This window comes from Anser cygnoides, chromosome 6, assembly GCF_040182565.1.
Source record: "Anser cygnoides isolate HZ-2024a breed goose chromosome 6, Taihu_goose_T2T_genome, whole genome shotgun sequence".
In the NCBI taxonomy this organism is placed as follows: Eukaryota; Metazoa; Chordata; class Aves; order Anseriformes; family Anatidae; genus Anser; species Anser cygnoides.
In genome coordinates, this window is record NC_089878.1 from 34,720,163 (window position 1) to 34,748,113 (window position 27,951).

Below are 27,951 nucleotides of genomic sequence, written 5' to 3' on the forward strand. Positions count from 1 at the left end.
TTCCATTATGCCATCTATAATACATTAATATATACACAATTAATTGTAAAAACTTTCCAATTTTTAACCTAACTCATATACTTATGCATTTTATCATTAGCGAAAAATTCTTTTAAAGTGTTGCACTTGTTACATACACTTTGCCATTAGGTTTAAAATACAAGTGCTTACAGAATCGAGCTATGGCTGCAATATCTCTTTCTGCATTTTCATCTCCCGTGAAGCTGAAGGGACAGCTTTTGTAGCAAGGACAGTCATTACATTTTTGAACAAACGGAGTTCATTCAGTGACAGGTTTATTGCTTGTTTGTCTCAGAAATATTTGCTACAATGGACATCATAGAAAATTGCAAGAAACTGAAATATTGAATGTATTTTGAATTGCATTATATGGAATTCTACAGCTAGAATGGTATTTGATAAAACAATATTCTCAACTCAAATCACCGCACCCAAGAAGGATGCTTGGGTCACTAACAAAAGCTGGATCTTATTTGTTTTCTGCCAATATTTTTGCTTGACTAAAGAAAGGCTTGAATCTTCTTGACATCATAATTTCATTGTATCCCAGGATCTGCACAGAACTGAATAACTCTGCTTGCTTGAGCTGCCAATGTTATTACTTTAAAAGTTTACAGAAGCAAGGAGTGCACTGTAAATTTGACATTCTTGTAGGATAGAGAAATGTCGCATTTAAACATATCCCTCAAAATGCTTTTTCAAAATGGCAGGAGTAGGGACAAAGGTCATGTTTTTGACATTATTTATAGTCAAGTTGCTCAGATTACTTATGGAAAAAGCAGCCACGAGACTTATTATACCCACAACCACCCATCATTCAGATATATGTTATGGTGAAAAGATAAGACCAGCTCCGCTGGGGGGAATGAACTGAGATGAGAAATGCTGGGTACTGCATGTGGCAGCATTTCAACCTGCAAACTCCCCAAACATGGAGAGTTCAGAGTCAGCCTAAGGTCTCTCCCTAAGTACTGTGTTCTCCTCCCCAAAGCAGGAGACGAACTGCAGCTTGTGGGAAAAGTAAGTCAGGGAAGAGAGAATACAAACTTTAAACGAACAGGAGATTTCAAGAGATATGAGAGAAGTTAATTCTGTTTCCCACTAGAACATGAAATTTCTTACCTGACTCTGGAGTATGAAAAAGGAAAACTCTGAACGCTCTGTCCCTGTCCTTTAATTCAGTATAATTTACCTTATCATTTCTACAGCGTTCCTTAAAACTGATTTTAATGGGTACCTAAGCAGCACTGCTACATAAGCTCTTGAGAAGTATCAACAGAGCATGTTAATTTAATGCTACACTAACCAGCGTAATGTCAAAGCTCCTGGTTCAAATTTAAATATGCTTTCCCTCCTCCGGATCCTTCCTTACCGCTCATCAAAGACGAGCCTCAGTAAACCAATGTGTTATGTAAATTCCTCAGACAATCACCTGCACTTGCAAGTTACAGATGAGCAAATCCTCTCCCCCATCCCCTCACCCCCAGGAGAGAGCCCCAGGCCCAAAGGCAGCACAGGGTGCCCAGCAGCAGCACGGCTGCAGAGAAGAGCTGAAGGAAATGCTGAGGTACAAAGACCAGCCTGAGCCGGGGATGTTTAGGGAAGGCAAGTCAAACTCCATTCAAAACCACAAAATAACAAATTGTAACAGTATCTGACTTGAAAGGATTCTTTTTCTCCATTATTTTGTTCTGGAACTTGTAATAACCTGACATTTCTTAAAATACCAAAATTGAAGTACAAAGAGTCCAATTAAGTAATGCCGAGATTATGAAACAAGCCAGGTGCAGCACAAAAATTCAAATTAACGCTCATCGCAAGCTTCAAATCAAGTGTCAGTTTGCTCCTTTTTATTTTAATTTATTGTAGTCAACATTAGTTAAAGCTGGAGACATTTGTTCTCTTGCTAATGATACACACGTAACTCCCACTTCCATCCCCCTGCTCCTTCCAATTAAGAACTTCTTCAGAACATTTCAGCTAGGAGGCTTATCTGGCACAGATTATTCACTGCATCATATGGATCCAGGTTCTTATGTCTGCAAGCTCTTTAGAGCAGCAATTTGTTCTTTGTTTAGCATATTTTGCAGTGCGCAGTGCTAAATAAGCTTAGGGAGCTCTAGTCACTGAGGCATGTTTGTGCTCAGCGCATTCGGCGTTGCCTCGTGCTTTGTTGTTGGAGTCTGTGCAAAACCCTGCCTCGGTGCCATGAATAAAATGCTGGCTGCCTCTAAGTGGATCTGTTTCTTGAGGAAACCTTCAGACTAAACACACAGAAATTAGTGGATCTGAGAAGCTCTGTAGGTGGAAACAGCACACATTATATTACCTCGCTGTTCTCTGAGTATACGAAATGAGCACCAGCTCACTGCTTACCTCCCTGCACAGCTAATTACCTTCCTTACCCATGCTTTTGACACCTCTTGCATGCACCCTGGGTACATTTAACAGCAACTGAGTAACAAAACAACACCAGCTCCTCCACTTGGGAAATTCAACACAGCTCACCCAAGTTAACCCTATCACTTTTGCATTAGCTCCTTACTTTTCAGCCTCATCGAAATAAACTTTGAGAAGTAAAAAGACCTGGCATGGTTGAGGAGTACAGAACAGGTTTCTGCCACTGATGCTGAGCATGGAACATGCAGTATTTTATAAAAGCCTTACATCTGTTAGCGTGGACACCAGAGGGGCTGGACAGACCCAGTGGCTGCAGCTCCAGGTCTTGAAATTCATTTCCAACAGAGTGCCAAACATTTTGGTGTTTGAAAGCCCTATGTCCTCCGTGAGACATGCCTTCCTCCCAGACGATATAGGGTATGTCTTCAGTTTTGTTTAAATAAAGCTTTCTCACCGTTATTGTTAAGGGAACTGGAAATGGGCAATCAGTACTTTGCAGTCTTATAGGCTTTCCCCGAAGGAAAGGGAAATCCAACAAAACATTATCTTCCATCTCATGCGACTCTCATCCTCCCGGCTCACACATCGGAGACTGAGCAAGGGGTGTTTAGATAAGACACCATAAGTGGTTACAGGGACTGTGTTGCCAATATTCCTGCTCTCAGCTGACAGGAGACGACTTGTAATACCTGCAGGTTATAAGACATCTGAACCCAGGCTGAATCCCTCCGATGGCAGGAAGGATACTTAAAGTGAACACTTGATTTCCGAAGCTGCTACACAACCTAAGCAATCAGTTCAAACACTGAGAAAGGCTTAAGTGCTTAAGCTATCAGCACTTCCTTCTCTGACAGAGACACATGAAAAACAGAGACAAGAGTATGCTGATGAGATTTCCACTGAGGGAAAAAAGCAATCTCACCAAGCTACGGGGCCAGGCTCCTGCTTTCACTCAGACCAGCATAAATCTGTAGAAACTTCACCAGACTGCCCTTCACCAAACGACAGCAAGCCTTAAGCAGCCTTAGCCAAAGGAAATATTTCAGGTTTCTGGTCTCTTGACCTGATTTTAGTCACACTTGCTTGATTGCTAAGCTCTTAATTCCAGCTGATACCAGGTTAGTATAAACTGAAATAGTTTGATTAGCATCGATGCCGATTTATACCACATAAGGGCTCGGTCCACTAGCTTTCTTAAAAGGCTTCTCAATTTACTCCAGAGCTTATGGGGGCGAAATCTTTACATTGGAGTTTCAAACTGCAAGCCTAATTTTGAAAAGGAGGTTGACAGAAAAGTTCTTCTGTAATATATAGATTAGAGAGGCAGAAAGTGTGCCAGTTAGCATTAAACTTCACTGTCCGCCCCTCCCTCTGCTTGTCTTAATCTACCAGAACATTTAGCTTAGCCTTTAAATAAACAAGAACCGGTTCAGGTTGCATATTTTATCTCACAATTGCATTTGGTGCTCCAAAAGCACATTAGAAGTGATTTTAAACATATATATTTTATATGTTTATATGTTCTCTATCTTGCCTGTAGGGATTGATACTTTCCTAAAATTTTACATATTATTATATATGAATGAAAATAAGAGCGAGTTCAAAGCCCAACTAGTGTGCTTAGGACTTTGTATTTTAATAAGCATAACAGGCAATGATAAAAACACCTATCAGTCTCCAGTCCTAAAGGAAGAAAAGGATAGAAATTGCAAACTCAAACAGTCAAAACAAGGTAAACAAGAGTTAGAAGGCCTCCCCTTGTTTATTTTCAATGAAATTTGATATTTTTTCTACTCTCAAATATTTCAATATTTCAAACACTTGTTTTGAAATTGGAAACCAGTAACCCCAAACTTCTAGATGCTAACACAGCTCCCAAAACATATGTTAGGTTTTAACTTTAATATGAGAAAAATCAACCTAATATTCATTTTAGTATTAAACTTAGTTCTAAATCATACATATTAAAACACTGAACACTCTTTCTTGAATATTTGTTCATATTTTAATCCTATAGGAATGATAAAATATAGATCAAAGAAGCTGCCTGTTTAGCCAACTACCTTAGTGAAAGGTAGGAAGCAGAAAAGTACAAACTCTTTCCCAGTTTTACAGGAGACCATGCTATTCCCTGCAGCAAGAGATGCAATTATGGTCACCACCGTTATCCAAGGTCAGAAAATTATTGAATACTATTAAAAGTTCATCCAAAGTACTTATACCTCGGTGACCTCCAGCAATCTTGAATCCCACTGGGTGACAACATATTGGCTTACTTATTGCCTCTCATTTGAGACGGGCCCCAAGCTAAACTTATTAAGAAGTGTTTGGATCCAAGGATTTGGGTCAACACAGTTTTAATTCACAGCAGTTCTTTCATTTCAGAAAGTGTCTTATTTCCTTCTCTCAGGCATCTGGGCGCACACAAAGCACGGGGAGCACACTTTGCTAAAAGCCCAGGGAACAGCATCATTAACCTTGATGCTGATTACACCTCCCGCCTTTGGACTGCGGGCTGCCACTGCAATAAATACCTGCAGCTAGTTCTACAAACGGAGCAGACACATTTACAATCGTTAATAATATCTGCAGCTCTGCAAGGTAGGTTGAGGCCTCCCAACTCCTCACTGAGTTGGGTGCAACGGGCACGTTGAAACCCGTACGCTGAGTCAGTGCCAGCCGACGGGGCACCCCAGCACCACCCCTCCCGCCGCAGCTGCACCGGCTGAGCTTTGCACGTGGGAGCCGATCTGACGGCACGGCTGCACAGAGCCACACAGCCACGCCAACAAAATTCTCAGTGCAAAAGGGCTAAAAGTAGAGCTGACGCTATCAGCAGAAAATTATTTTTCCGTATTTGTTTATTTTCATTTTTAAAACCTCACCTCTATCTGGTCGCATCATGTTATTAAAGCACAGGGATTGTGAATGCACCAAGACTACCCTGAATCCAGGCTCAAGTTGGTAAAACTCCCTTCAACAGAAGCCCACGTTTGTGGGTGACACTGGGGACATGGTGGGTAAGAAAACCACGGCCTGTGTTGGACTTCCCATTCCATCGCCTGAAACTGCTCCTGACCAGCAGCATGGAGTTGGCCCAGATAGCAGCGTCACATCATCAACGATGGGCAGACAAGTCAGCATCCTTCTTACAAAGAGCTGATGTGGTTACTGATGAGGTGGGCCAATACTATGTAAATTATGCCTTAACAGCCCTAGGAGTGCTGTAACTGACCTTCTGTCTTGTCCATCTTCCACAAGTAGCTACGGCAGAGTGCATATGGACCAGCAGCGAGCATCTTTTCAGTCCTGTCCCATCCCAACACGATGCCTTCCCATGCCTTCCACTTTAGGCAAATGGAAAAACATCGAGAATGTATTTACCATTTGGAAGGAAGGATATTGCACATTTCTCTTCTGAAGAAGGAACTTTCAGATACAAAGAAGTGTGAAAAAGTTTTAACTGTACTTACTGTAAGTTTTTAATTAGTTCTGACTTTTTTTGAAAGTTTAAAGAGTTAGTGCTATTCCTTTATTCATAAAATGTTTAAAATTATCTCACAGTTCTGAAATACTTAAAGGATTTATTTTTTAATTAATCTTAATGTATAAATGAATTAACTAACATAATAGCTCATTTCAGAAAGTTAATTCTGTACTCAAAGAGTAGATGCTATAATATTGGTGCCACATAAACTATTCTTTACAGATATTAAAGTAGCTGAATCCCTGTTTTAATTGTCAAATCCGGATTAGGAAAGTTTTTGGCCATGGAGAATTCTTTGATCTGTGTATAATTACAAATCTTTACGTTGGCATGGTTTGCACTTCTGCAGCTAGCATTTCCCTGCCTAACATGTCTTCGTAAAAGTAACGTCTGGGTAGGTGGAGGTTTAATGGCTGAGACCGTCAGAGGAACTTACGGAGTCTGAAAGTTTCCAGTGTCCCACTTGATGGGATCTGTTTCAGATTTCCAACATTTCTGTAATCAAGGTACCCAAAGTTGAATGCCCCAAAGTTTAAACAAAGTTTAAACAAAGCCCCATTCAGAAATAATCCCATGCCTTGCATAGGTGTGGTGTGTCGATATCTCGCCATGTTTAATTGTGTGTCCTTTAGCTGCTGAATTTTGCACAAACTTACCAATACCGCATAGCAGCCAATCTGAGAGGCTGTGAGGCAGCTACTGCAATAATTCAACTTGTGTTGTTATCCAGACATAAATCGAACCCTCTGTATCCTGCTGAGACAGCAAGACCCAAGCTTTGCTGAATTCCTACACTGATAAAAAAAAAAAAAAAAAAAAAAAAGCCCTGACAATGTAGTTGATGTGGTACTCAAAGGAGAGCTTGAAGTCGCAGATGAAACCAAGATTACAAGGTGGTTGGAAAGTAAATAACAATCCCATCAAACAGAACCATACATGGAAGGGGGTTAGGAGGAACCTGCTGCTTAGCCAGTGACAGCCCGTGTGATTCAGTATCACAAGACAATCCAATTTACAAAGACAAAAAATGAAAGAAAAGTCCTATCCAATCCTCAGGAACAGCAGGAGAAACAGATATGAGATACGAATTGAGAACTGAAAATGTCTGAGTCAAAATAGTTACGGAACAAATATAGGATGTTAGCTTTGTTATTGTCTAATTTAGACAAATGTACATGAGGAACAAGTCCATTGACGTTCCTGGAGTTTAAAGGGTGTAAAAGACACACAAGTGAAATAAAGAAGCAGACACTTGCAACATCAGATTCTGTCACCTTAGAGTATGCATTTTTCTGTCTGAGGTATCTGTCTAATCAGTGCCACTGAAATTTCTACTTTGTGGAATAATGCAATATATAGACTGCAATATACATATCATCATCTTGTATATCTTTAGTAAAGCTGGTCAGGATTTTTTGTATCTGGATACTCTCCAGGAGACTACAGTTTCTTCCAAAAAAATCTGAATTTTTGAAAGAAAATGCCAACATCATTCTTAAAAATCAGATTTCCTTTAAGATAACAGAAAATGTTTAATTTCTGGGGGCAATCTACATGAATTAACCCACACACATCTACACACACCCTTCCTTAAAATGAGTCAAAAGGTTTGGGGTTGGTTTCCCTCCAGACAGAGCACCTCAGCAGATGACAGCTGCGTAACCTGAGGCTGCGTACGTGCCACGGGGTAGCTGTGCAGCAGGGGAGCACAAGGTGTGTAAATGGTAACTCTCTGAAGGCAGTACAGCAAGACTGGGAAGAAAGTAAAAAGATTTCAAAATTCATTTTAAGAGAAGACATATTAAGAATTTCTAAGTAAATAAACAGTTCTAGCTGAAAAGAAAAATGTCAAAATAATTAATCAAATTTCCCAGGATGGAAATACCCATTCTGATTCCTAATTTCTGCTTTCTCCTTTCCAACTTCTAATTTCCAATTTCTAATGCTGTCCAGGTCTGATGCATACCTCCCAGAGGAATTTTGCATTGCACCTACTGGAGTCTCTTGATTAAAGCTCTTGTCTTCCAGTAAAGATCTTGACAAACGGGGATATTTGAACCTTCTTACAAAGCAGTGGAAACAAAAGTATTTTCATTAAGAGTCAAATCTTGCTCTTTTTTGACTAAGACTACAATTTATGCTTTGAAGGAAAACAAGACGTAATTACTACTTCAAAAAAACTGTTCCATTACACCAGCGAATAATATACAGGAGGCAAAAACAGACTCGTGGGATTTTGGAGGGCCATGTACCATGTGCATACATCACCAAAGATGCATAGGAGCCTTACGAGCAGTTATACTTTGGTTTTGGATTCAATGAGAGAAACCACTACCCTGAAACATGATCACATTGTGAGTTATCTTTGCCAAAACTCATAAATTCAAGCAAAGGGAAAACATATTGGGTGTCTGGAAACAGTGGAGGTAATTTTTCCCCTTGGACCTAGCAGAGATTTTCACTATAATGAAAAACTCTGAGGCGTAATTACAGAAATACGTTTTCTAGAAATGAACTGAGAAAGTGTTTCCCAGCCCAAATTATTTGGGTCTGCTTTATATGCTAGAAAAAATACCCATTGACATCACACAAACTCTCTGGATTTACACTGTCACCTCCTCATAATGCCTCATAATGCGAGAGTTACTCATAATAGGGTAACTATATGGGTAACTATATATCCCAATAATACTCTCCTCATAATAGAGAGTTACTCTAAATGCTTCACGATGTTCCTAGATCACTTCCTATCTGGGTCAAATGAGGCCCTAAAAACCAAAAGCAGAGAGGCAAGCTCCGAGATACAAGAGCAGAAGTAACTAGAAACCAGCAGCAAAGCCAATCACAGCAATTAGAGCTTGAGGAGCACTTACAGAGTACTTAGAAAAGCGAAATGTCTGGTTCCAGAGCACCTATCCCTGAATGTCCCTGCCTCCAGGGGTGCTGAGCAAAAGCCATATTTAAGTCACACTGCACAGTTCTATGTAGCTCTGTTTACAATATAAAGCAGAATACTTTCAATTTGAAAATTTAGCCAGTTTTTTGGAATGTTGGTTATTAGTCAGAAAACATTTATCCCATAAAAGCAAAACATACAGCGCTTTAACTCAAATTTTCAGGAGGAAACACTTCATGTAAACATCAAAGCTGAAGACTCTTTGAGCAAAATCATTGGTTTAATAAGCACCAAAATAATAGCTAGAGAATTAAATGGGCAAAAAAGCCAAAAGAATATATATATATTTTTAGAACAAAACCCAAGATATTCTAACTGGGTCTAAACCAAGTATCAAAGTCTCAGAATTTCCCACATAGGATGGAAATTCTGGTTTTGCAGACAGTTCAAAATAGTTTTGATCCAAGGCTATCCCACAATCATTGCAAGTAACTGAACTAAATGCACAAAACTTGAGAACAACAGGAAAACTTTTTTTTCATTAACCATAGCATTTGTAAAATAAATCTACCTGGTCCTAAGATTTCTATCCCTTCTGCCCTTTTTACAGTTGCATGGACACAACTCCATGAGAGAAATGTAGATCCTCCCAGGGATGTAACAATATTGAAAATAGGACATTTGAGAGGATGTCAGGCCATGACTGAGCCCGCAGGAGGTAGACTCACTGCTCATACTCAGTCTCACAGGGCAGGGAATTATATCAACACTATAAAACAACACAGGACATAATTCCTCTCTCTCTTCTCACCAGGACTGTATTCAAGCAAAATCAGGCAACTGTGAGAGACAGAGGAGACCTGTCCTTCTCAGGGTGTTATGTTTAATTGCTGAAGGCAAGAAGCATTTTTAAAGGTTTGTCAATAAAATCCCTATTTAGTTAACCCCAATCTCCTCAGATCTCTTGTTACAGACAGCCTTCTGCTCCCAACATCTGGGCAGGCAAAGCCTCCAATTACACTGCTGGATTTGGTAGCTTAATAGACCCAGATAAGGGCCCCTGGTATATCCATTTCCCTTGGTAACAGCTTATCTGCAGCCAGCCCAATGATACGCAACCTTTATGCCCCGGCGCGGCACGCAGTCATGCGGCAGGCCGCGCAGCGCGTGAATATTCACGTGAAACCCAAAGCTCTCCGCGACCTTTCCTCTTCTGTGGCTGGGCCTGCATCTGCCACAGCCACGCCGTAATTTATGGGGAAGGGGCAGGGGGCAAGGAGAGAGAGGCCCAGCAGCACAGCCGGAGCAGGCCCGCACCGCTCAGGCTCTTCCCTCCTCGCCCTGAGGGGCAGCTGAGCTGGGGGGCCTGGTGGCAGCCACCCCCAGGGCCCAAACACCAGACCTGCAGGCTGCAAATCGCCCCAATGCCTCCAAATCCTGGAGCTTAATCCAAACCTTAACACGTCCTTGGCTGAAGGATGCTGAGAAATCCTGCAGAAGTCAGCTCAAGGCACACAATGTCTCTTCCACGCTGAGGTGAATCCATGACCGTTTTCTTCTAAGCATTGCTATGAGCTCCCTTCCTCCCTCCCCTCAAAATATATGCAGACATTTGTCTTGTCTTCTCCTTTATTTTCATTTTCAGTTCCTCCTCTGCAATCACATCAATTTCTTTAAAAGTTGTTTTTTTTTTTTAAGTTGTCTAGGATTTAATATTTTCATGTTGAAAGTCTGACAGAGAATTTGCTGAGACCCTGTCGTAACACAGTCTGATTTTTCCTGCTTCTCTTAAAGGCCACAGAATTTCATTGCCCTCTGTTTTTCTCAGCCCATCTGTCAGCTAATTTGCAGGAACTCGTTAAATCACCTCTTCTCCATACTTCTTTCTCAGTTTTCCTCCACTTTTGCATTGAGTTCTGTGACAATGAACAAGGGCAGATCAGCTACAGAAATTTCTCTTCAAGCTTTCATTTTAACATTCGAGTCTCATGTTTGTCGCTTGAAGTTTATGTGCCAAAGACAGGAGAAAGCACAAGCCAGCAGTTTGTCAAAGCATGCTCTCTCGGGATTTGTGTTCTGTTTCAGCTGTCACCATGTCGCCATATATATGTACTGATGCAACTTCTGATGTGCAGCAACAAATGGTAAATAATTCCCTTCTCCAAGTGCACTTCTGTCTGTTGTTGGTGTCAGTGCTTTTGATCAATAAACCACTGAGGCATCTTCCAGCAGGAGTATTGTTCCAACTGTTGCTTGGGAACAACAGGCTCCATGCCCTATTTCCTTGGTTTGAATGCAATATATGAGGCTTTTACTTTTCCTCTCTCTTCAGGAAACATCGTATCTGGCTTGCTATGCAAGTACTGCTCGCTGTTTATCCACATCTCCAGCTCCTGAAAAGGCTCACTGGTTTCTATTGGTATAAAGTAGTTTTAATTGAAGTAAGAGGTCACTACCTGTATCACTCCAAGCAGGGATTTCAGCTCTTCCTGGGGCGCTGGCAGGTAACAGTGCTGTTTCTTCACATTAGGCCTGACGCTTCTTTTTCCTCAGAAAATTCCAAATGCGCTGAGTCCCTATGAACTTGCATATTTTTTGACTTACCTTATTAGTCTGCTCCAGACTCCAAGACAGGCACTTACTGTAACTGCCTGCCACTGGGACACCCACTGCTTTATACATTTGGGTTTTGAACCTCTTCCTCAATGAAATCCAAAACAGACATCTCCACCACTGCTACACCATCTTCCATCTTACTTGGTGATACTGGTCACTTTACGCTGTCTTTATCCAAGCTGGTGTAGATTTTCTTCTAGTACCTTGGATGTACTGCCGTGCTCATAAATGATGTCCTTAAACTACCCATGCAGACCACAGCGTTTCCCACACCAGTGCTAGTGGTACGCTGCCGTCAGTAAAGGCATTCCTGCCCGACTGGTGTTTTCTCCTTTCTCGCCAGCTGCTGCTGTGAACTGCTCCATTCGGATGGTTCTTTTTGTTTGTATTTTCTAGTCCCTGACACTCTGGAATTCTTCTTCTGATTGAAATTAATTAAAAATGCAAATGCAGAGAAATATATGCTACTGGCAATACATTTAGACAGCTCAGTTTTTGCAAAATCCTGGTGCGTGCCCAGCGCCATTAAACACAACAATCTGTTCTTACTCTCTTCTTCTGTCTTTACACATTCTATAGACACTAGGATTTTCTTTTTATATGATGTTTCAAGCAAATTACAGGGCTGTATATTATATAGACAGCTAATAGCACTTTAGTTTATGCCTTTAAGGCTGCATTTGCCCAGTCTGTGGAGTGATGTCCTTACTGGCAGATTTGCAGAACAATGCAGGCGTCACTAACGTTGCCATAAGGAATAGACTTTTCCAATATTGCCTTGGTAATTCAGTTTACCGAATTCTTATGTCAGTTCTAATTTTTAAGGTTTTCCCTATGAATGTGCAAACATTAATCTATTAAGTTAGTACCACTTCATGGACTTCATTGCTGTTCTCTTCTGCCTTCTACCCCCAAACAACGCTCTTGTTGACTTCATTAAACTGTTCTCTTTGACATATGCTCTTGCTGTATGCACTGAATGTTATGGATATTTTAGCTTGCTTCTCCAACACACAGTGAAAACTGCGTGCTTGAGGCTCACATTCTGCATGTTTTTTCCAGTGCTGCACCACACTTTTGCAGTGGCTGACTGCCCTTGGTAGATGCTTTTCTTCTGATGCTGTATGCAAGCAGAACTGAATAAAACTTTAATTCACATATACAAAAAAATCCAAGTTTTGAGAGTACTGAAAGTATTTGCAGATTCATATGGAATTTGGCAGCAGTTTTAGGTGGAAAAAATGTAATTAGGGTGCAAACATTAAAACATTAGTGAGCATATGACCAGTAAATATTTTTAGTGACACCTTTCATTTAAAAATGCTGGAATATGTTATGCTATATAGTAATGCTAGACAAATTGTGAGTGTCACAGTCAACTAGTAAAAAGGTCAGGGCTATTCTCTTCAGTGGATTTAATTCCTACATATGAAGAGTCCCCTCCATGCGTTGCTGGTGCAGCATTCTTCACAGCTTTGCTATACTGGTGTTCTCTCTGTGACACATTTCATCTGAAGAAACTGGAGCAAGCTGCAGACGCATGCTAATAACAGAGCACTCCCAGAATACTTACAAGGTAAAAAATTGTTATAATCTCCAGTTTATTGATTAGCAAACTGGGTTAGCAATTTGTTGGTGATGACAGATTTGGGATTTACACCCCAAATAGGTGGCTCCCAGCCCCAGGCATTACTCACAGACAACACGTGCACGCTTCTCAGCAAAGGTCTCCGATAAAACTAAAGGATCTTGCGCATGACGCTAACGCAACCGTGGGCTGGCTGGGTACAGGTAGTACTCCCATCCCCATGTACGATACATTACATTACACTGCTACCCTTATTACAACCAAGTGCTGTCATTAAAGCTAATGCTACAGAGACCCACGGGAGCGTGTGACCAGAATGAAAGAAGCAGGGCACAGTTCATGAGCCACCAGAGAGGCACTTCCCTGCAGCTTGCTTTCAGAAGTAAAACCCTCATTTTAAATAAAACAAAAACTTTTACTTTGATAAATGCTGGCTGCTTCTAAAAGATATTCTGTTCTCAAATCTCCCCGGCTAAATGCCACCACAGTTGTAAGGGCCAACCACGTGTGTAGTCAGGCTGGGAATTATCCACACAAATAAAGAGCACAGCTTGAAACATTGACTTTTTCCTGATCAAAAGGGTCTTGGAGACAACTGGACAGTTTGGATCAGGCAAAGGATAGGGCTTTTATTATTTTCAAAGAGTGCCCCAATGAACAGAGTAGCCAATGTGGCCCTGGTGGCAGTGATATGTTCTAACACTCTCCTCCTCCCACACAAGTTATTGAAAGCTTGGCTTTGGATCTGTTTGTTGGTATTTTTTTTGCCTTTTTTTTTTTTAACTATTTATTTTTGTTGAAGAAATTCTGTAAGGAAAATGTGATATACAATCAAGCCTTTCATTAGCTTTTTTAATAGCATTCCCTGTCTAAGCTGCTTCCCCCCTACATACCAAGTAATAAATTGCAAATATTACCAAAGAAGCATTGTCACCCAAAAAATGTCTTCATTATACCAGTACAAAGGAACTATGTGCTGTGATCTTATTAAAATCAAAATTTTAAATAGCATTAAATGTACTTTTCTGTGTTCTCATATCTATTTTCTTTATGTACTTTAGTCTAAAGTGAAAAAACAATGCATATCCCTTTCCATCTTGTTTTTACCTAGTTTCATTCATTAGAGTTTTTCAACTATATATGCTGAAATGAAAGATTTAACATGGAAAAATTATTTATGAAAAATTTTACAATCATGAAATATTCACACTAGTTAACTTTGTAAAGCTGTTCCTTTTAACAAAACCTAAAGAATTTAGGGATTTAAGCTGCATGATAAGGTAGAATGTTCTTCAGAAAGATCTGTTTCTCTTTTACTAGTTATATACTCCATTCTAAATAAAAAACAATCCAGCACTGTGGTAGGTGACAGCTAAGCAACATGTTGCAAATAAACATATTTTACCACCATTACAATTTTTGTGATTTATTTTAATTCCAATAGGATGTACTTCAGCAATCATTGTAAAGGCTTTGGCCTCAATATCTATACACAGCAATCCAGAAGAACATAAGCTTCCACCCTGTTCTCTGATTGTTGTCTATCTGTTCATCTTATAGCTGGTTCACATAGGGTAAAATATATTTACTAATGCCATAATGTGTTATGGGACAGAGATCTATTACATGGAATTCAAACAGAATCGAAGATCTTTAGTCCTCCGTTTTTATGGTGTTTTGTTTGTAAGCAATTTGCATAAGACCATTTGTAAAACTAAAACATAGTAGAATCACCTTAACAACAGATGAAACAAAAAGTTATTATAAAGTTATTTTGAAACCGTAAAAAGTATATCCTTCTTGTACAGTGTGTTTCCACTTAAAAATATCAGCCAGAAATTGCAAAGATATGATTTTCTATAATTGATCTTATAGGATTACCTGTATGAATTGTTAAGTTAAAATGTGTAATTGCTTCATCTAAATATAAAGCTACAAAACATCATTGTCTCTGCAGACTTAACTTCTTTGTCTGTGAATGTAAATGAGCATCTTTGTGTATAAAGGTTCTCCAATACTGGAATCCTACAGAGCAATAACAGCCATTAGCTATACTTGGGATTTCAGGAGTAATAGCTGTGATATTATGACTAAATGCTGATAGGAATCTAATTCCATTGGAGCGAACAGAAAGTCTCCCCTTTGACCTGAATGGTAGTTGAACTGATTCCTCTGTTGGATGATATGAAAAGTCAGATCAAAGGTAGGATTCTGAATCTTGTTAAAATACGTGGCTTCAAACTACTTACTTCCTGCGAAGCATTAAAGAAAATATCCACTGGGCCCATAATCAATCATTGAAAGAATATGTCCTATGATGCTCATTCTATGAGCACATATGTGCATTTATATTTTTTGCTTTTAAAAGGTTTATCTACCCTCATTTTTTAAAGCTTATTTCCCCAAGACACAAGCGGGAAAGAGGTACAGTGGTACACGAAACAACTGTGAACTCTTCTCCTTTATCTGAGGTGATCAAAAAGCAGTTACTGTGCATGTGTTGTAAGGAAGAGTGTTTTAATGTCTATGGAATTTCTCACTGGCATGTCATTTGAAGAATCTGGTTTCTGAAATTGATCCACATCATTTGAAGCCTGACACTTGCTGTTTGATGGGATAGACCTGAATACAGAACACTCTGATGAAATTCATATTCATATTTTGAAGGCCCAGACACATATTCTAAGCAGGTTGAGGCCATCTCTATTGTTTAGAAACATCTCTTTCCTCTTCTCCCACTTCTTTCAAATAGCATCATAGCCTATATACTCAGAATCTAAGAGATAAGGGAGGCAGAGGGAATTTTTTGGCTTTAAGTATCTCTAAACAATTCTTGGAGATTATATCACGGCAAAAACATTCGAGAAGAAGACTACAGTCTGATGCAGATGGGAAAAGCAGCATAGCCAAGCAGGGTGGGGAATGTTATCAGAAACGCCTGTTTGTAACTCATGGTCCAGAATACAAAAGCAGAAATGTGCTTCATTTAAACACACAGAAATCAGAATTCTTTCAAAGATACGAGAATGCTGGAAGACTCCACCAAACAAGGGCAAGCCATAGTTTACAAGCAAATCAGAGCCAAGTTTTCCAAGCAAAGTGTCCAGCCCTGAATGCCTGAGAGGTTAAACACAACACCTTTGGGAAAAGACTCAAGAAGAAAGAGATGTAAAGACCTGAGTGGGCAGGAGCAGGAGTGAAACATGGCACTTGGATGGAATTTGGCAACAGGAGTAATGAAGACAGACATATGATACGAAGGCAACAATTAAGAAGTTACAGACAAAAGTAGGATAGAACAGGAAATTGGGGAAAATGAGATGAGTGCTTCGTTTTGCCTGGTTGAATTTCATGGGACAGGACATACAGTGTGAATTACTAACGTGCTGCTGAAGGCACTCTAATCTCAAAATGTCTCTGTCGGTTTGTTAAGAAATAATAGCTGGCAGTTAACTACGAACAATGGTCACATGTTTCTAATTAAATTTATGGATGACACTCTTTAATCTAGTTATATACATTCTATTCAATACAAACTTTCAATGGACACTGACCTGTAATATACAAGTACTGAAAATGGAAGTTTGCACTGACAAACTATGCAGGCAAGCATAACCTTTAACTGTCACGGGAAGAAGAAGCCATTGTAAAAAAATGTGTCAGCCTGATGGTGTGATACGTTTATATGTTCAAAACATATCACAAAATAATATCCCTTTCATCGTTCCCTTATACATTTCCTTCAACACATTATCACCAACATGGTCTAGTTGAAGACAAATCTTCAGCTGGCACACTCTGGCATAAATGCATTGACCTCAAGCCAGTGCCTTAATGCTGGTTTTAATCTGTGCACAGTCTCCCACTCTACTTACTGCTTGCCAAAGAGTAGGGAGGAAAAATCACCTTTTCTTAGAGCCACAGGTTCATTTTTTTTCCTCCACAAGGAGCATTTTAATATACCAACAGCACTAATTATTACACAAAGCACTTTTCATGGTGCTACACCCACAATATTCGCTATGACAACAATAAATGTCTCTCTCTACTCCCCCCTTACTGATGCGAAAGGGTAAGAACTAAGCATGGGGCACTAACCTTGCTGTAAATTAAGCCCAAATTAGCACTAGAGGGGTTTGGAAGCCAGAAATACCTAGTTCCTTGTTCCCATCCAGACAGCAGACCTTGCTGTCACCTCAGGGAAAAGATAATTCCTGTCTTAATACATGAAGGAAAGGCTGAATCTAGTCCATCACCCCAGTGAAAACAGTACTGATTTGCCATACTAAGCATTATCTTTGTGCAAAATTCACAACTGCTAGCATTTCCGCTAGTGTTCACTACCCAGTTTCCATAAGCATTTTTCTTTTCTCTGTATAAATATTGACAGTTCATGGCCTGCGTTTGGACTGCTGAGGAAAGGTCCTGCCACGGGCCTAGCTCCGCCGTGGTGAGGCCTTGCTGCCCGGCGTGGGGCGGGGCCCGGCAGTCCATTACTGGGTGCGAACGGTGTTACGGGAGATGAGAAACCTCAAGAAATCAACAGAGATGAGGGCTTCACATGACTGCTGGAACACTCTGGGAAAGGAGTGCTTGATTATTCTCTATTGACCTGTTACCTTGCTGCTATCATTCCTCCGTTTAATCAAGTACTGTTTCGTGAATCATTTGGCTCATAACTCATGAGTGAAGAAGGACTGTTCGTTGAGCAGTTTTATATTGTGTGGCTTTTGTGTGAGGAGCCAAACTATCATTCATTGGTGACCCCCAGAAACCGAATGCAACTCTTGCTGCTCCCAGTGCCAAACCTACCAGCTCCCAGCACTTCCAAGCATCAGCCCAGCAGTATGAACACTCGAAAAAAGAGGCAGCTCTCTTAACAAAAGCTAAGGACACACTTCTTCTGCAGAAGACACTGTCTATGGAAGTCAAAGAGACGGCATGGGCTTCCTCAGACCTCTTAGCTTTGCTTGTTTCAGTGTTTGTTCCATTAATAGTTCCACTAGCATGCTGAGTACTTGACTTTGGCATGTTTATCCACTCACACAACTGTTCAACATCTTTGAGCATTTTCCGGTCATGTATCCGTAGTACAGCTATAAAAACCCCTTGTTAATCTCAGTCATCATTTGAAAACATTACCTAAATATAAATCTAGAATATAATCCCAATAAATTCAAATCCCATATATATCAAAAACAATCACTTTACAGCATGTGGCATTTACATTTCTCTTTCAGGTGATATTAGAGTAGTTTATACATTCACTACGGTGAACAAATTTTTCCTGGTATCCTCAACAGTAAAACAAGCATTTCTGATTAGATGACCTCAGCTACCTACAGCTCTCATACACTCAGTATAAAGCAACAGAGTGATCCTACAGAGGCTTACAGAGGTAAGATTTTAATTACAAGTTTGGTAACTTGTCTGGATTCCTTCCTAGAATCCAGTGAATTCAAGGAGGTTCTTCTATATGATGACATGTTTCTATTTAGGGTGCTCTAAAATTCCTCCACCACTTTTGCTCTGGAGAATCTTAAAAATCAGGGAAGGTTGTGACACTGTGATGAATAAACATCTTCAAAATGTACGTCATTATGAATACTGCTTCTTAACAACTGTATCTTTATGACACAAGATATATTTAGTAGATACGGTAAATATTAATTCTTACCACAAGACTGCTGTCCAGAGAAAGTCTTTTCCCAAATTCCCTTTTCTGCAGCTGTCTTTTTCTCTCCATAGCTGAGGCTATTTTTTTTCCTTTTCATCTACTAGAAATGTCAGACTCTTTCCAGCATCACTGCAAAAAAAAAAAAAAAAATAAAAATAAATGCACATTTCAATATGCTACTTAACAGTTTCTGTCTTTCATCATTAACTTTGTAATAACCCAGCAGCTAATGACTTTGTGTCCATAGTAGGCTGTGTTCCAGGAACGAATTTTCTGTGCCAGAAAAGCTAAACTCTCCAGACAGAAATATCACCAAAAAATAAAAAAATAAAAAAAAATCTACTACTACTACTGTCTTTATCAATACACCCTGTGTTTTAATAGTCTCTGTTTAACCGGGCTGGGAAATGGATTTGCAGAGCCAGCGAACTACCTGGGGTTTGCGGGAGGGAAACAGTTCGTTTCACATTAATTGCACTCCTCAGTAAGCCCTGCTTGTTGGCACATCTGTGCTGCTACTGTGATGTACAAATTTTGGAACTAATCCTGACAAGTTCTAAAAGCTTTTCAATTCCTATTATCCTTAATGAGACACTAATGCCCTCAGCACTTTCCTTATATTTTTAAGGTCAAATATTTGGCTGTGATAATCAAAGAGTCCCACTGACTGTGCAGAATGGCCGGGGAACTTCACCTAAAGCATGGAGGGAAATAGTCTTACTGATTTGGTAGGATTCGTTTATTCCACTGATGATTTCTACTAAAATCAAGGCATAATTTACACATAGCTACTACCAAGTCTCTCTTTTACTACATGGTTCTGGTGAAACATGTTTGAAAGTTTTAGCTTCTATATTGAGGTAGTATTTGTTGTGCGTGATTTGGCAGCATGGGCAAAGCTAAAGAAGTTATTCAGGATTTACAGAAAATAGTAACAGAAATCAGAGTTTAAATCGAAGTGGGCAGATAGCCCATGAACGCTGAACCAAACAGAGGAATTTTCTTCTACACCTTGCAGTCACTGAATTTACTGTATCAGAGGGAACATCCTATCTCTTACTCTGGGATAACTCTCATTAAAGACGAAGAACTTTCACCATAAGATTTTGTCCACTTTTTTTAGTCAAGACTTGATATGGAAGCCTACTTAAAATCATAATTCTAGCAAGGTTGCAATATTCATACAGCACTACTTAATTCTAAACCTAGAGCAGTTCATTGCACTTAACTGACAAAGAAGATGAAAAATACAAATCTATATGTTTCTGATCCCTGGTGCTCATTGTGAACAGCAACATCAGTTACCAAGAGCCAGGTGACTACAACAGGCATGAATACCACTGGGCTTGGCTGCAGGGTAATGCAGCTGGCGTCCCCAAAAGAAGCCTTACATTTGGCCTCCAGATGTGCTTACATGCCTGTGGATAGCCTCGGCTTCTCATGCACCTGTGAACTAGACCATCTGTCACTGCGGTGATATCAAGCAGATAAATCCACCCCAACTCTTTCTCCCAACTGCCCCCAAATGCTCTGCCACAAGGGCACAGGGGACTCAGCACGTGGGCCGAGCACGGGCTGCCTGCAAGGAGATCAGGATGCTCCGGGCTAAGCCCCAGAAGGCAGCTGGAATTCAGAGGGCTCCCAGAGGCACACAAATTGTGATAATCAATCAGGTACAACGTGGACATCACAACTGGGACTGCTCTTGTAAAGCATTTCCCATGGGGGATCCGTAATTGGTCCAGCTAGCAAGAGATCGAATGGTAAATCAGTGGTCTAAGAAACAGCACCTGGTCTCTCTTACACTTTGTATTTCTGGTTTGCACTTCCACAAGGCCAGTATTCAGCCCTTTTTCTCCAAAATGGACAAAAATCAGCTTCTATAACATTAATCTAAATAACACACATGATGGTAGGAATATCTGTTATAGCACTGTGATCATTCTTTATGTGTATTTTGTTCCAGTTTTACCTGCAAGCTCCTGCTTCCCATCTGTAGCACCAATCCTAAAGCTACACCCACTACTTAATTCAGCTAATAAGGACGAACAATGGCATGCTATCGCACAATTACCGTTGCTTCCTGATTAGCTATCATGTCTCAGAAGACATACCACAATCCTTACAAACACAGACACAATGTATTACATTGTTCTTGCGATCATGACAAAAATCAGCGAAAGAAAAAACTTAATGTAATCTTTGTGTCATTTTTCTGTGCATTTGTCGTGCCTGGAGAGCAGGATTTCCACCAAGGCAGTCTTTGTTGATCAGTAAGCACAGCACTACAGATGAGTGAGCCGGTGACAGCTACAGTTGGAGCCAATTATCCCGGCAGAAGGTCAAGTATTTAACTTCAGTGCCTGAAGTGCCTGTCTGCAGGTATTTGGCAGAACAACCCCAAATCCTAGTTCAGAAGGAAAAGGAGAAAGGATTATTAGTTATTCCAACAGCTTATACACTGAGCTGCCTTGGGCACTTCAGAGAGTGGATTTACTGTCCCTTTGTAGCCCTGGCAGGTACAGCTCACCTACCTACGTGAGCAATGGTGAAGCTGCCTCAGACCTGCAGACTCCTTCCCCATGTACACCACAGGAGCTCAAATCTCTGGGCATGTCACTATTAGCAGGCTGCCAGAGATCTCTCCTGAAAAGTTATCAACCTAAGGCTGAACCCACCCAAACTTCTGAATCAAAGGTAATTACCTTACAAGATAACACATCGCCTGTATCAACATATGCTGGTGGCTCAGGACACCCAACTCGGGAGGTCTTAAAAAAAAACGATCATCAGAGCGAAGTACTTCACAAAACCAGAACAAGTTTCCATGTGGAATGGTCATTTTTGTGCAGCATGCTTCTTGTCACAGAGAAAAATGACCTTCCTAGGTAAATCTGTCTTCCTCTGAGACCAACCCACAGACTAAAATGAATTCAAACTGGAAGTAATGCATCTCCCGGGAAGCTCAGCACAGGAGAACGGCCATCCAGACAAAGCAGTCTTGAAATGTAAAAACACTGAGAATCAGTTTGCCCAACCATCAAATACACTATGTTTGTGTTATTAAGAGAACAGGCTGTAGAAATTTATCAGCCTTCTTTGACCGTTTGTTTGTCGATATCTCTCAGATGATGTCTTCCCAGCAGAGACCCCAGTGATCAGCATTCAGACCCTGATGATCCCTTTTGGCGTGGCTGAACTGGGACCTACACTGCAAACGTACTTCTGATTTCTGGTGTCTTCACTGATACTGCGCTCACATTGGGAGCTGAGTATTGGGGGGCATACCTTTGTGCTGCAGGAAGCTTGCCCACTTGTAGGACTCTTCCCTGTGGGACTAGAGTTCATCTACACTGAGCATACCAGGGGAGGCACTGAAGGTAGAGGTACTCAGTGATTACGCCCGTATCCTGAAGAGGTACGTGGGGATCAGTCTGTGAGAATACAGGTCCCAGATGTTTGCCTACTGCCTGCTCAGTTTTGCACTGAGCTCAGAGATGTAGGTTTTGTGTGGATGCAGAAAAAATGTCCCATGGGAAGCCCTAAGTGGGATCTTGCGTCAATACTGTGTACCCTCACCGTTCATAAAGCCAGCAAGCCAGAGGCATCAGCTTGATTACGTATCTTAAAGTGCAGCAATTTTAGTACTCAACACAAGCATGTTCATTACTTCGGGAGATGGCTCTAAAACTATGCCCTGGAGAAATGGTGTGATTAACATAGAAAAGCACTCTCGATAATCTATGCAAGAAATTCCTCAGATTATAATACCTTCTTCATTTCCAGTAGTAACAAAGCATGATTGATGCCTATTGCTTTAGCTGATGAAAACGGGTAATATTACATCCCTTAGATAAGCAGCCAAGATATTTTCAGACAGTTTGAAACTGTGCAGTTACATTTCAACAGAGCTATGCCAACACATACCAGCTGGGAACTAACACGTAGTAAATCTTTTTGGTAACTGGAAATGGACTGTATTTATTTTTCCGTCTCACAAATTAGTATAAATTTAGCAGTTATGACAAGTGACACAAATGACAGCTCTGGAAACTAGCATCCTTTTGTTTAAATTCAGCGTAGATGTAATTCAGCCTCCCCACCCTCTGCTTACCGTAGCTTACCACTGCCAGAAAGCACAATACCTGGCGGGCACTAACACATTCTCCCTCTGCAATTTGTTTGTCTGTCTGAGCATTAATGAGAGGACAGCTTCTGTGATGTGGACATCAAACTCTCAGGTAATGGAACGAGGCCAAAGTTACACAGTGATCACCTTTAAGCCCTTTTTTCTACTTGGCCAGTTGTACTTTTTCAACAGCCATACCTGAAAACTGAAAGGTAATAACCAGAACCAGTATTACCCTTTAGCAAGGAAAGGAAAATGAAAATAATATCACTAGCATAGGTCAGGAGGCGGCTATGAGAAAGTACAAATTTTCATCAATGCAAATGTTAGTTAGAATGAACAGGTGACCTAAAGGTGAAAGATTTTATAGCTCATTACCAGCCTCTGGAGTGATTCCGTTTCCTGAGAACCTAATTGAATTGAATTGAGTCTTTCACTGTACAGCTGGGTTCTTTTGCCAACTCTGGTGCTAACACCGATGTCTGAATGTCTGCTTTTGTTGTGGTCTTTGTAGGAAAAGGAGCAGAAGTAAGTGCAGCACAGCTTGTCCAGGCCTTCTCAGAACTGGAATAACAAAAGGCTCCAGGATTATGAACTTGATGTACATTCGATGGATCAAAAATTGTTCAGTCCTACAAAATCACTACATTTATTCTTCCTAGGCCTAAAACGCTAGGTCTGTACTAAGTTTTTGAGTGTTTCCTGTTCTTTTTTAAATGGCAGAGTGTTAAAAACACCAGAGCAGTTAACAGCAGAGAACTTCACCTTCGCGAGAGATGAGAAAATTCTGCCTAGTGACTAAAAGTGAGCCATGAAACCAGTTTCATTACCACACCCCTATCTCTCCCCGTCATAGTATTCAGCCTGGTCATGACTTTAAGTGGTGAAGTGGAAAAAATAATTCCCAAATTCTCTTATGAGCTGATGTTTCTAACTTCAACACTTGGGAACTAGAAAGCTACAGCGACATCTGCATTTATGCAACCTGAAACTTAGCTAAATGTTTTTTATTTTGCCCGCAGTGCATTTCAGAGCAACACCATGAGCATGGCCTGCCTAATGCTCAATACACTCAGGTATTTGCTGAGGCTGGTCAGCAGTTTGTTAGTGCTAATGTATGCATTGTACATGCACACCCACTGGATTAGGCTGCTATTTAGATAAGCAAGCTGCATTTTTGCAGAGAAGGAGAATGTGCCATGTGCCAGCATTAATGAGTTAATTAAATTAGAAAAATTCCAATGCAAGACCCTAAAATGCTTAGATAAGTGGAATACTATGGGAATTGCAAAGCAGCAAACACTGCTGTACCATTCTGCCTGCAGACCCAGGTATTCTGACCGGCTTCAGAAAGCTGTGTTAAAACAAAATACATCAAGCCAGTCAGAAAATATCCATATAGAAAAAGGCTCCTTGCTAGTCTTCTTCCCATGACACTGATGCATGGCAGTCTACAAAGAAACTAAAGGTTGACTTATTTGAGAGCCAAATTACGTGGATCCCTCTTGCTCTGATCCCAGCTCTTGAAAGGGAATCAGCAGAGTACATAGGATTGTCTAAAGCAAATTTTTAATGGTGATCACTTGCCAACACTGAACAGACTCAGAGCACGGTGTCCTAGAAATACAGCGTTTAAAACAAAGCATCTCAGCTGCTAAATTCCACATTTGAATCTGTCTGAACCACAGTTTTCAATATACATTTATGCCTTTTCCACGCAAGATAATCTTCCATTTATTTGGCAAACTAAACAGCCAGTAAAGCTTTCTATAGCATTGCCTCTAGGATTTAAACAAGTTAAGATTAGGGGCTTAAATCTAGCAGACCTATCAGTGTGCTCAAAATAATACCAGGAATTTCAATAAATCAGAAAATAAAGAATATGGCATTAAAGATGTTATTACTCTGACAGCTGTCAAGATGAATTGCATGAGAAGCATTTAAAAGATTTATATCTCCGAATCTCACCAGGTTAATTAAATGGATGCATGCATTCATTTAAGAGGATAAGGTGGGTTGCAGTGACATAAAATGAGAGGGCATAAGATTACGTTCTTTCAGCATTAACAAGAATGGGTTGAACCGATATCATTTCCGTATTCTGTAATAAGCGTGATTCATCCACTGCCATTTTCAGCTCTCATCTTCTTTCTGGCAGCAAAAAAAAAAGACTATGAACATTTATAGACTAACATAATCAACGCCTTAACCTTTTCAGCGTTTTGTGTTTGCATTGGCTGTCCATTTTTATCACAGAGCTCCACAGGCCATGCTGCAGGGAGGAGAAGAATCGCCAGTAAATTACACCAAAGAATGCTGGAAAGGTCAAAGGATTACCGTTTGCTGATTTTGCTGATTACCTGTTTGCTTTTATGGAACATATGAAGCATTCATATCATGCAATAAAATTACCGAGACAAAAATGATGAAAGATAAGCAGACAGAAAGCATGAATCTGTTGTCAGGACAGCAACTGGTAAGGATGGAAAAAAGGATTTATTACAGCGTTATCATCAATAAGAAATAGGCTATGACAATGATGGTTATGTATCCCTGGTTCCTGCACTGAAATCAAATCCTTCTGCATGCCCTAAGACCTATAACCAAGAACAGGTTACCCAAGTAAGATCCAAGAAGCTATTCAGGCTGAAGGAAACACTAGGCTCAGAGCTTCCATTCCTTGGGTGCATTTCTAACCACTCATTATCATACATTATTTATTACCATATACTACTATAAATTACATAATATAGCTTATTATATGGTAAAAATGGATTCCCTCAGCCATTGAAACTCCTCCAGCAATGTTTTGCAATACAGGCTGTTAATCTGCAGAAGGCACGCTCTGCAGACAGCTACAGCGACAGGCACCTCTGTAGGCTTCAGCGCAGATTTGTCTCCTTTGTGAAGCACTGCCAAACTTGGGGAACTGTTGTTATGCACCCACCTAAAGGGCTATGCGGAGATTGTGAGGTTCAAAAACAAATGTCCCTTTTATATGCCAATAAAGATGCCTCTGGCATTTTGTGGTTTCAGGCTGGTAAGTATGAAATGCTGGAAACAGCTTCCCTAACTTACTAAATCATTCTTAGGGCTTGTTGTTTCTCATGGCTAAATATTTTGATTTTATCAAAATTTACATGCTGTAAACGAATGGGAAGGTCTTAGCATGCAACACGATAATGTGGGTACATCAGGGGATAAGGTGGGGAAATCACATTGAAACTCAGCATTTAAATAACATTTGTTTAAGTTCAAGAACAAGTTTCAAACTAACAGAGCAAATATCCCAAACCTGGCATATCGTATATAATGGCCAGGTATGGGAAACTCATGAAGAAGTCACAGTCATTTTTGGTTCTTCGCGTGCCAGCAAAGAAATCAAAAAGAATCTTTTCACTACATTTTTAATATAGAAGACAAATCCGTCAGGCATAGGCTTCTTCATAGGACATCTTCAACAGAGGAAGTAGCATCTGGTTGAGGAGGCCAGTGAAGTTAACATACCAAATTCGCACGTGTTCATATATGTTGCAAGGTTCAGAACACTGCATGCAATTAAATCCAAAACCTGAACTTTTCTGACAAAGTGCAAGGAAGAATTTAAAACATACAGTCAAGATTCCTAGAGTTTGCTCAGATTTTTTTGTTTGCTTTGTGTTTTTCTTTCATTAATGTAAATCAAGACACTACTCAAGAAAGCCCAAGAGTTGCAAACCCACCCATAAGACCTCAGCTGCAAGCAAACTGCTGGATTAAAAGCTCAATGTTTGAAACTAGACCTAGGAGCTTGTGAAACATGCTTAAATACGGCTTCTTCCCTGGAACAGATGCATTTCAGCCGGCATCTCTTCTGCCTGCCCATCTGCCCTAATTGTATTCCAGAGGGACCACTAAAAATCGCAGTCCTTTGTGCACGTTCCACCCCTTCCACCTGCACCGCTGAGAGGGACGATGGCAGCAATGGTCACGGGATGGCTGAGTGACCTGAGCACCAGCCCGACAGACACCAGCGAGCCAACATAGCTAGGAGCCTTTGTCATAATTACCTCTCATTCACTCATTTTCCACACCCTGAATAAAATATTTTGCTACAAAACATTTTCTAATAGTCCGTTTTTGGTGAACGAATGCAGTGTTATGAAATTAAGTGTCCCAAATAAATGCTACTTGATTTGGTCCTTCCCAGCCACGGAGGTGAAGGGAATCAAAGACCATTTCCTTACCGAGGCACTCCAACCCATTAAAATGAGGAATTATTAGAATTATCTTAGTGATAATGCCCAGACCACTGGCTTCACTCCACAGAGCACTGGGTAACACTTTAAAATGTTCATTTGGCTCCATGTAAAACTCTCAATATTAAACAAGTACTGTAGAAATATTTCTGCGGCTACTAGTAACATCTTCAGCACCCAGCTGTGCATGTCATCCTTAGATAACGAAAGGTATTTGCAGCAGAAGGAATATTTCAACATCTAGACTGCAGAATTTGTGTCTAATGAACGTGGGTTGCAATGTGCTGTCTCACATCTCACCTTGCCGTACAGACACTCCCGGAGGGCCAGGGCCTAACCTTACTTTAAAGGTAATATCTTCATAATGAAGATACTCACTCAGTAACAGCCCAGAAAAGAAGCTGAATCAAACTCATAATCCCTTTTTGTCCTATGAAAAAGAAGGGAGGATAAGGTACAATGAAATGCGTGTGATCCCTGCGTCATCTAGGAACAGAGTAACTAAGAAGAGGCTCAACTTGGCTATCTGCAGGACCTGAAAATAGCTCCTCCACACCACCATGAGGAAAGGCAGCCCTGGGGAGGAACAAGAGAGGAAAGACGGTGACAATCTCTTCCAGTGCCAGGAAAACCAAAACCAAGCCTATGGCTTGAAAGAAAGGACTGTAGCACGGGATTGAAGCTTATTATGCTGTGCAGCTCCGGCTGCTTCCCACACAGGCTGCCACACACATTTCTATCTGAAGATTTCTCTATACATTCCTTATTTTGCTGTGCTCCTCCACTGAGTCCTGTAAATGCGTACAGTTAGGCCAGCCATAACTCCAGCAGCAGCCCCTTGCAGTCACCTCTGCCCACTGGTACAGACACGAACCAAAAGCCGGGCAGTACCCGAGCTG

The 27,951-nt window shown here is 40.6% G+C and overlaps 1 protein-coding gene across 13 annotated transcripts in view; it reads right to left on the reverse strand.

Annotated features, from left to right (window-relative positions):
• The window catches only part of NCKAP5 (NCK associated protein 5), a 438,779-nt gene that overhangs the window by 330,578 nt on the left and 80,250 nt on the right, over positions 1–27,951 (reverse strand). For all 13 annotated transcript variants that reach the window (XR_007169250.2, XM_013186421.3, XM_066999996.1 and 10 more), the window contains one exon: positions 18,686–18,814. Coding sequence is in view for 12 of the 13 variants with exons in the window: in XM_013186421.3 (XP_013041875.3) it covers positions 18,686–18,754 (69 nt within the window). In the remaining variant the exon portion in view is untranslated. The remainder of the gene's footprint in view (positions 1–18,685; positions 18,815–27,951) is intronic.